General features: G+C 35.7%; 1 protein-coding gene across 1 annotated transcript; it reads right to left on the bottom strand.

Annotated features, from left to right (window-relative positions):
• Window positions 1-822: 822 nt before the first annotated feature.
• Window positions 823-10,484, bottom strand: LOC100889336 (protein FAM47E). The gene is made up of 8 exons (XM_003725532.3): window positions 10,184-10,484; window positions 9,051-9,207; window positions 8,310-8,531; window positions 7,543-7,694; window positions 6,244-6,613; window positions 5,741-5,836; window positions 4,730-4,876; window positions 823-3,586 (listed from the first exon to the last, which is right to left on the bottom strand). Exons 1-8 carry the CDS (start codon window positions 10,252-10,254, stop codon window positions 3,455-3,457), a joined length of 1,347 nt encoding a protein of 448 aa, XP_003725580.1. The 5' UTR covers window positions 10,255-10,484; the 3' UTR covers window positions 823-3,454.

The raw sequence follows: 10,484 nt of genomic DNA, 5'->3' as shown, positions 1-10,484 counted from the left end.
GTGAAATGTCCCAGTCACGTCAACGGGACCGACCCCAGACCGAACAAGATTTGTATGACCACGACTGGCTAAGATTCGATCGGTGTGGAATCATTTTGGCGGTGTGACCAGGTGAGGTATAACTCTGTATATTAATACCCCTGTTACACCAACGAGACCGACACCATACCGATAATAGACTGAACCAAAAATTACAATATCAAGAATCTGCCGATCGGGAGTCGATTAAGCGGTGTGACTGAGGTATTAGGAGAAGTGGAGAAATAAGAAAGGAGATATGGGAGCAAACCACTTCATCATGATGTTACGGACAAAATGAGATTCTTTAGCATAGCAGGACTGACGTCACAACTATGTCAGAATTAAACTAAAGGGGAAGTGTAACAACGCCACTATTCCCAGTAGGGACTTCCATGTTTCATATTTCATTGAAGTTGATCGAGTGTGCGACCAAGTTCCCTTTGAAAAATAGAAGATTAGAACCACACACAAAAAAGAGGTCAAAATTCTTCAGATGTATTGTATTTATACAAATATGGATATAAAGAAATACAAATAAAAATAAATAAAAATAAGATGAATGGAGTTGTTGTTTGAAATGGATTCCAAGTGTACTGTAGGCCCTAATTATAATCACGTAATGAGTGAAGCAGCCTTGAATTATAAAACGGCAGTGAAGCTCAGTCTGATAAATTAACGTGCCAAGAAGGTCCCGAAGCTCTATTGAGGGAAAGCCTAAGGGAAATTAGGTAAAAGTCCGTCATCGTATTTAGGTTACTGAACCACAATAGAAAGTACACAAAAACAAAAATAGTCTTCAAATCAAGGGATATTGTGAATATCTTTATTAAAATATCAAAATAAACTATATACAGCATGAAGTTGACAACTTATAAAAACGCACCAGTGTATGCATTCTGCTATTGTGTTTTCCTTTAAAAATTAAGTTAAGGTTAGATTTAATAAATAGTTTGAAGCTCTGTATTCAGTCACTTTTTAATTTAAGGAAAATCGGATTACAATGATCCTTATTTGTACAATATTACAAATCACTCTAAAAACCATCATGCGAGCAACTTGTAATGCATCTTTCACATGGCATGTTAGACATGGCTTTTTATAAATCACCTGTGCAGAAGAGTTTAACCTTAAAGCTTCACTTTCTTACCATTTTAAATCAAGGGAAAGTTGGATTATGAAGATCCTTTCTCATACCATATTACGAATTGGTAACTCTATAAAATCACCATAACTTGTAATGTATATTATGCATAATATGTAAGAAATAGCTTTTTATAAATCACTTGTGCATCCAAAATTCAACCTTGAAGCGCCGTATTCAGTCCCTTTTTATAGGATTACAATGATCCCTGCTCATACCATATTACAAATTGGCAACTCTATAAAATCATCGTTTGAGCTCCATCGTCATGAATATTGTGCATAAAATAGTTAGATGTGGCTATTTATAAATCACTAGTGCATAGAAATTTCAACCTCTTTCAAATTGTATACTAGTGCCTTCCTTATGCAATAAAACATAAATATTTTTGATTGACTACAAAAAATGGATATACATGTAAGTGAATTTTCATAAATGTAAGTGGGATAAATTGAATGTGACATCGTACCATGTAGCCAATGTAATATGTACAGGTTAGCAACAAGGAATCTCTATTGAAAATACATACATTTTAAACAAATAAATACAAATTAAATGATTTCATTTAATCTGTTTTTTTTTTCCAACCATGAATTGATCATATTCTATCATTTTACAATATATCAACAAAAGCTTCTATGTGAAATGGTGTATTTAGATACACGCAAAGTAAAAAACAAGTCTTTCTTCAATATTACATACACTGGTACCTTTCAAGTCATTGACATCTTCATAAAAATATTGCACTTATAGAGATTATTTACAATTTATGTTATATAGCTTTGTAAAAGTAATATTTGCACATGACTGCAAAAGATAAGAGAAGCATCCTTTTTTTGGTAATCAGGTGTTTACAAAATATACTGCATACATTGAAGAGGGATCAACTAGAAATGGAAGTTGGCAAATTCCTTTTATCGTATTACTGATCACAATCTTTGGATTCGTCAAATTGAGAATAAATCTCTAAGTGCTCGCTGCACCTACTGAATGTCGAATATTTTGGAATGTCAATTAGGAATTAAAAGTAATAACGGGATTCGCCAAGGATTTCAAACTTGGTGAGAAACCTGAGCACGGCAGATAAACACAAACACGCAATACCCCATGATGAATTATGAGTGATGGCAAATTTTTAAAAAAAATCTTCGGCTTTGCCATTAAAGGTAATCTTAAGCTCTGATAACGGTGGAAAACAAATTCTCGCAGAATCAAATGGAATTTACACTGAATATTTAAGACTACAAGTAAATCTGCCAAATTATTTGTCAGATATGTATTCAAATTAGGTACAATAGATTAGCAGAATACATTAAAATGAATGCCTAAAGAGAAAGGTAACGAACTAGAGGGAGTATCCTTAACCAAATTGCAAAACACATTCCCTTTATGAGTTTTCCTTTTCTGTATTACCAAAAAGTGTTTCATTAGGTGGTCAAAGCTACCAAAACAATGTGAAAACTATTTTCTCTTGAAATGGAATCTGTTACCATGCAGAACTCAAGATTAGCTTCAAGTAGCATGTTTGATATCGGCTCTTCATTCAAATTTTGTTTACTGGGCAGGAGAGGAGGGGGAGGGAGGGGGAGGGAGGGGAGGGGGGATATGTGGGGTGAGGTTTCAAAACACCTAAGTTTTTAAAGCCGTAAAATCCATCATCCATTCTATCATTTGACACTCATTTGAATACTGGTAATTTGGGGGAGATATGAATATGAGCTATTTCAATAATGGTGAACAAACATAACAAATATGCTCATTACAGATGTAAACAATAGGCAAACTTTAGCCTTACAAGGTTGAGAAAGACATACTTAAATCCCCACCGCACTAGTTTGGCCAGGAGGGATTAGACCTCCCTGCATGGTCACTGACAGCTGATTATCTCGTCAAATCAGATCTTAATTAACATAAGAAAAAGGGGACCATGGAGGACCAACGGTCACCGCTAAGGCATTGTTTGCTATATGGAGTGCGCAAGTAGCTATAAGTAGTGCAGTGGGGCTCTAAGTAAGGTTAATTGCTAATGTCCAAAACCAAGACAAACTAAGATTCCAGGTTACATGTACTTGTTTATTTTTTATGGATCAATATGGGATGGCCGATGTTGAATATTCTCGTCTTGAATATCCATTTGTACTGAATCAGTCCAGTCTTTGGTACACGTAGCTTCAATCTTGAAAATGGTACTGGTCCAACTTGGAATGTGGGATGAGTTGCGTGGAAGATACATGGGTGCTCTTTCTATCCAGTAGAAGTGAAAGACTTTAAGGGTGATGGACGATGGTGAGGTTACTTGGCAGCAAGACTGGTTCGTACACTACCACTGCTAGCACTAAGGGCTTTGCTACCCCTCTCCAGCTGCTTGGCTGCAGCCGCCTCCGCCTCGGCCTGTGCCTGGAATTCAGCAACTCTTTCCAAGAACTGGACAAGAAGGTGAGAAAGAAAGAAAGAGATATGTTAATCACAAAATTGTCAACTGAACTTGAAAGAAAACATATCTTGTAAAAACGCAAAGGAAATAGATTGGGGCAAAATGCACTAGACTATAAAGATGTTATGGTCTAGCGGATAAGTCTTACAGCTGTAAACCAAAAGGTAGTGGATGTAAATATAGAACAATCAATGAGTGGTAATTTAACCTTGATAAATGATGAGCCAATATATTTTACATTTTGATCATTTCAAAACCTCCTAGTATAATCAATTATATGTACTACATAATCAACCTTTCCATACTGCTTCCATACAGTTTCTTTCATCAATGCAATTTTCATGTTTAGTTAGCAATTGACTGAAGGACGTGTAATCAATTAAAAACAACCTCAATTCCTCATCAGACAGGGTTTCAAACTACTGAAGGAGAAGGTTTGGTTCTGGAAAAGAAAATTATTTGAGAGCCTTATAAATAATAATAAATACAGCATTTGTTATGCGGCATCAATCTAGTAAAGTATTCTGAGGTGCAGAGAGATAGAATTAGAATGAGTTACATAGAGAAATGAGCCTTCTCATTCTTCATATGCCAGTTCCAAAGAATTTGATAACTAATGCGTCCACGGATAATTATTGTTTTTCAAATGCCCGCATATTCAAAATATGACAAGAAATAGCTGGAAAGCTTAGACGAAAATTTCATGCCACATGTGTGTAGTTTCATAAATAAATTTCTGGGTGCAGTGCATATAATATACAGGAAGACCGAGTCAATTTCAGTTCATTTTGATCAGTACAACACCTCACAGTATACATCAATTCTTACAATTCTTACCTACTCCATACTTAACCTTCCTTGATTATTTTTAGGCAGTTTCTTTTATCTTAAAGCCCCACTGCACTAGTTGGCCAGAAGGGATTAGACCTCTCTGCAAGGTCACTGGCAGGGGACCATGGGGGACCAACAGGTACCATTTAGGCATTGTTGGCTATATCTCATCAAATTAGCTCTCAATTAAGATAAGAAAAAGGGGACCATGGGGGACCAACAGGTACCACTTAGGCATTGTTGGCTATATATAGGAATGCCCACCATGGATAATAAAGAATACTTGGAGGATGTCCACTCACCTCAGGTTTCCTGGTGCCTTTCTTCTCAATGAATTCCTTGAAGGAGTGTGATCCATGGAGTGGAGCTAGCTGCTCATCCATAGCAAGGCTTTTCTTTTTAGAATCAGACATCTCTTTATCCTTCAGTGACTGTGGATCCTCAAGGGGCTGTAACAAGATCATTGTGAGGAGAAAAAAAATCAAACCATGCCCTACATGAAGCTTAATCCATTGCCGACTGATTTTGTTTCCATTGATTAAAGCTTAGTACAGGGAAAATGTCTACAAGTATTTATGGTGCATTTAAGTTTAAACATGATTGGGTATCTTTGTCTCAGATTCTAAACAAAATCCTGGATTTAGCTCATGCTACAATGATAATTATGAATCTTTAGGTCAGTCATGAACCCCCATGACTTTTACAAGCTGATCGCCTGTCTGATTATCAAGATATTTATAATTGGACATCGAAATTTCAAAATTTGTTTTCCTTACAGTTTTCATAACACTTCAGTCTTTTGGGGAAAATGAGTATGGTAAAACCGGTCACTCAAAGATTTTTACTTTTAGAGGCACTTCATAATCATTTTGAAGCGCAATTTTTTTAGGGCTTCAATGTTACACATTATCACAGACACTGATAACACGAAGGGCCATACATCTCAGATTTAACATTTTTAATCGATGCCTTTAAGCTAAGGACAACATAGAATTGCGTAGTCAATGGATTAAGTCAGTTTTTATTCATGGGATGCATAGATTCCAAATGAATCTACAATTCACAATCATAAAAATGTTTTAATTATTCATAGACATGAGGGATGATGGATTGTAGCATAAATGTTTGTTAGGAAGATTTGAGCAAGTACTTGAAAGTGATGCAGTATCTTAATAAAGCTCTACAATACAAGTTCTTTATAGAATGAAGAAATATTGATGTAGGTATAAAGCCATAGAAAATTTCATTAACATAAAAAGCACATTTGCATATTTTCTGTGGAATTTGTTATAAATATAATCCGTCAATCTTACCTCTGTAGCTGGTCTCCTTTCCCATGTCTTAGGTTTGAGGTACCAGGCTCCATAATTCATCTTCACCCAGCTTGGAGTGTAGTTTCCTGATCCATACTGCATTAAAAAAAATGTGATGAATTTCTTATCGCATACTGCATGAGAGCAATTATATAGAATAAGATTTAAAAGGGAATGAAAATAATACATATTTATCAAGGTCTTATAACCACTCAAACTTTTCTCAGAAATTTTGTTTATTCTATGGGTATAATATATTACACTTTTCTCTAATTGCTCAGTATTCTTTCTTTCATTTTGACAGAGACAAAAAGGATTTTGACACCAACAAAAACAAAGCAATTTGTTATACAAAAATATAGATTACCAATTTGTTTTTCTAAAAGGGGAATATGGAATTAGACGAGTTAAATTTCATAATGGCTGGATATTTCCCCAACAGCTTTTATTTCTCCATTCCCATTAAAAAACCTTAGCAAGTAATGGAATTTAATTCTACTCACCAATGCTTTCTGTTTCTTCTCCACTTGTTCTAGAGTTTGTGAGGGGGCCTCTTCCTGCGAAACTGTCGCCGACATCCTCAGTTCTGCAGGAACGTTTGTCAACTCGACAACATGGATGGGGACAGAGAGGGCGGGTTTGGTTTCATAACCACTGGCAAAGAGACTGTGAATCGTGGACTCCTCTACGTTATTGCTGTCCCCACCAAGTCCTGAAACCCAGTCGCAGAACTCTTTTGTGATTGATTTAATGTGTTCGTCCTGAGACGGGGAGTCCTGGCGTTTCTGCTTTGCTCTACGATCCTCCTTCTGCTGGTCTTCCTTGCGAGGCAACCATCGGTAGGGGTTCCGAACTTTCTGGCCCTGTGATGAACTGTTAACAGAAAAACAAGTATATACCATATACGGTAGGTTTTAACTTGAACTTGAACTTTTTTGGAACACCTTTTGGTCTGGTGGTGGCAAATAAGGCTTAAAAGAGTAACAAGAACAAAAACAAAAAAAATCTACATTTACAAGTTATCGGTATATACAATTGTCACTAAGTTTGTGAACACATGTTCTTTTCTAGTTACAAAAATGAGGGAAGAAAAAAGAAATTAATTGAACAAAAAATAAGGATAAATATTAAAGAAGGTGAGGTATTCTTTAAAAATATAAATAAATAAGACTGATGAGATTCTGTAAAATGCACAAGGGAAATGGTGATAGTGTGCCTCTAATTTAACTTATTTCTTTAATGGAATGTTTTCCAGTACACACACATCACATTCTAATAGCATGGACCTTGTGGCAGAGCATTCATTCTCTAAGCAAGTTATATAGAAATAAATTCTACAAACACAGTCACAGTGCACATGCCAGTTTTTCAAATTTGCATTAAAAAAAAAAACCCATTTCATCTGCCAAGAGATGGCGCAATTCCACTTCTCTTTTCTGACTGGACAATAAAAGGTATAAGCTCCTAAGCTTACTTAATGCATTTGATTGGCTGTGAGTGTATTTGATATAGGAATGTGACACTTCTTAATGATAATAAGTTTCAAAGAGCAGGACCCTGATCTTTTACTTCAAAAAGACACCGATCCTTACAATACACTGCATGTTTATGCTCCTGCAAAAACTTTGGAATTTGTTTATAAAATAAAATGCTTTTAAATTGGTTGATTAAAGTTAAAGAAGATAATGATATTATGATCACATGAGGGGATTGGAATTGCATCCAAGTTACATGAGCAATCCTGATCGTCATTTAGAAAACAAGGATAGAGCATGAACAGGATTTTGTAGGGTATTTCTTACCCAGATGATGACTTTGTTGATAATCTATCATCTTCAACCTTCTGGTCTCCTCCATACGAGTCTGTCATATATTCTCTAAATTCATCTGCTTCATCGATGTCACTGCCAAGGTTCATCTCAGGGTCAAGTATATCCACAACATCCTCAAAAACCTAGAAATAGTAATCAGAACATTAATACAAATTGGGCAAATTGGTTTATCCTTAATTATTGCATTTTGCATTTTCCTCCTGTGAGATACTTTCTGATCCCTTTCTGGACAACTGCATAAATACATGAATGTAATTATTTGTTTTTAAATGCAGACTTACCAGCTTACTTCTATTAGAAATGTTAACATTTTTGTCTGTCAACAGCATAAACCATTATGTGCCAGGAACAAGGAGAGCAGAACATGTTCAGAGGCAAGAACTGATGATGAATCCCCCTGCTAAAGCCCTTCTTCCTATTAATCTGCAGTAATTTATTAAGTGGAGTAAACAACGTAATCACAATCAATATTTGTCAATAAAGGATACACGTAGTGCACCCAAAGTTGAAAGTCACAACTGTTTTCTTTCTGAATCTCCTTGGCAGGAAAATGTGATCAATAATTCAGGCTGGAGAGGGCGATATTGAAGAATTACAATACTTATATTTAGGATGGTTTTGTGACTACTTCATATGTTGATAGGATACCAACATGAAGTCCGCAAACAGGTAGCAAAACAAATTTGGGTGATTGGTCCCATGTGAAGAAAAAAAAACAAAAAAACACCACGACTTACATCTGGAGGCATACTCTCTTCAAGATGAGGATAGAGAGCAAGAGGATGTTGAAGGAGCCCATATTCCATCTCATCGATGTGATCTCGTCTCTGCTGCTGGAGTGGTGTAACTGTGGAGAAAGCAAGCTCCTCTTTGGTGAAGCGGCCCTTGTTGACTGCTCGCCTCTCAGGGAATTTCCCTTCTGAATCTCCATGTATGTTTGGCTCCAGTGTTTTTGTACCCTGAATTGGTAACATAACAAATTTAGACAAAATTAATCAAGGTAAGAATTAAACAAATCTGTAGCGAGATAAAGAAACAAAACAATGAGTTTAATAAATCCTCACTTAAAGCTCAACATATTAATATTATCATTACATCTATCATTATTGTCATTATAATTATCATTATCGGTACAGATTTATAATTAGTGTTTTAGTTATTATTATTATTTTAATATTAATGATTGTAATTATGAGAATAATGCTGATAAAAATCATAACAATTATGGTAATAACACTGATAGATTTAATGTTAATATTAATATACTGTTATGTTGTTATCATTAATGTTTAAACTATTCTTATAATTATCATCATCATCCATATTATTATTCTCACATACAAATAAATAAAACTGTACCTACTGTATGATCATTATTTCTAGCACCTATGAATTAGAGAGAGAGAGAGTGAACATAAAGAAGAAAGTACATTCATTGTCTGAACTACATTTGAAGAAAGCAAATCAAACAAATTTACCTTGTAGACTGATTGACCATCAACCCTTGGAGGAAGGCCATCTCTAAAATCATCCAGACCATCTTGGACAAAGGTCCATTGACCTCCTTGGAGTGCTTTGGACAGGTCACCTGGCTTCCTACTTTTGAGAAATCTTGTGCGTAACCTTTCCTTGAACCTGAAAGTGGGGGAAACAGAAGTGATGTCAACGACAAAATAGAAAATCTCTTTCTCATTTTGGAGATATTTTAACCATCCGCAAGAAAGAGGAAAAGTATTGTAGGAACTAATGTCAGACAAACATTTTCATTTGAGTTCCATTGACTGTATTCAAACAGTTAAGGCCTAGAATAAAGATACATATGTAGTCTGGCCAGGTTAGGTGTAGAGTAGCGTAACCTAGATTCATACACTGCCATGATTGTACCCAAATTAGACATATTCATAATGACACCACGGCACCCAGACAATTTAACACACTCAAATCAACCTATTACCTCACAATCACAGTCACTGACTACAACGGAAATCGCTGAAAACTCATTAAAATCATCCTAAAATCCTTAATTCTGCTACCAAAAATAGGTGTGAAAATCTTAAAGACTGTGGGCCCTTATGCACGGTAATATACTAATAAGTAAACAGGCAAAAACTAGCTTGAACTTTTGAAGTTGGAAAATATGAGGTTTTGTGCCAGTTTTCTTTCATTTATCACAACCCACGACACCCAAGCAGGCACTGAAAATATCACAAGACATGTAGATCTACATGTATGTGTCTTGTTACTTCCCAATATGTCTTCTTATTTGTTTTCTTAGTAGACTATGCTTGATTATGTTCAGCCAGGTTTCTGGCCCAAACATTCAGCATAGCAATGTTGCAATTATGTGGCTCATGTCTACGTCTATGCAGACTTTTGCATGCTGTATGAATCATAGTCACTAAATCGAAAATTTCTTGGTACACAGTTTCTAACTGATGAATATTTTCTTTTAATCCCACTAGCAAGTTTTTTAAGTCTTCTAGGCCTACGCGGACACGCCACAAATTCGCCACAAACTCTCATTCATACCTCAAGCAGCCAACCATACACCAAATATCACATATGGGACCACACTGTACAGAACGCACTTTTAAAATGTATGTTTTCTCACCATTCCTGACTTTGAATCTTCTTATCGCTCAGTGTCTGTACGAGTAGCAAGTCATATTTCCTTTCAGCCATTTGGAAAACGGTCTATAAACCTTAAATTATAATCCAGAGACGAGATTTCACCCGTGCTTTTGACTTAGCGATGCCGACAAATTTACTATTTGGGTAAATCACGTCCTTGCGCAGCCGATGCCTGACGAAAATATACACCCTGGTTCGCGTCTTCACAACGAAAAAGTTAGATTTTGATTGAATTCTCGAACTTTATAAGTTTCCAATTAAAATTCTCTGAATTTGAACAT

Source organism: Strongylocentrotus purpuratus, unplaced genomic scaffold (genome assembly GCF_000002235.5).
Source record: "Strongylocentrotus purpuratus isolate Spur 01 unplaced genomic scaffold, Spur_5.0 spur5_scaffold_11, whole genome shotgun sequence".
Taxonomy (NCBI): domain Eukaryota; kingdom Metazoa; phylum Echinodermata; class Echinoidea; order Camarodonta; family Strongylocentrotidae; genus Strongylocentrotus; species Strongylocentrotus purpuratus.
Note: the sequence above shows the minus strand (reverse complement) of the source record. Positions and strands in the feature narration are given on the sequence as shown.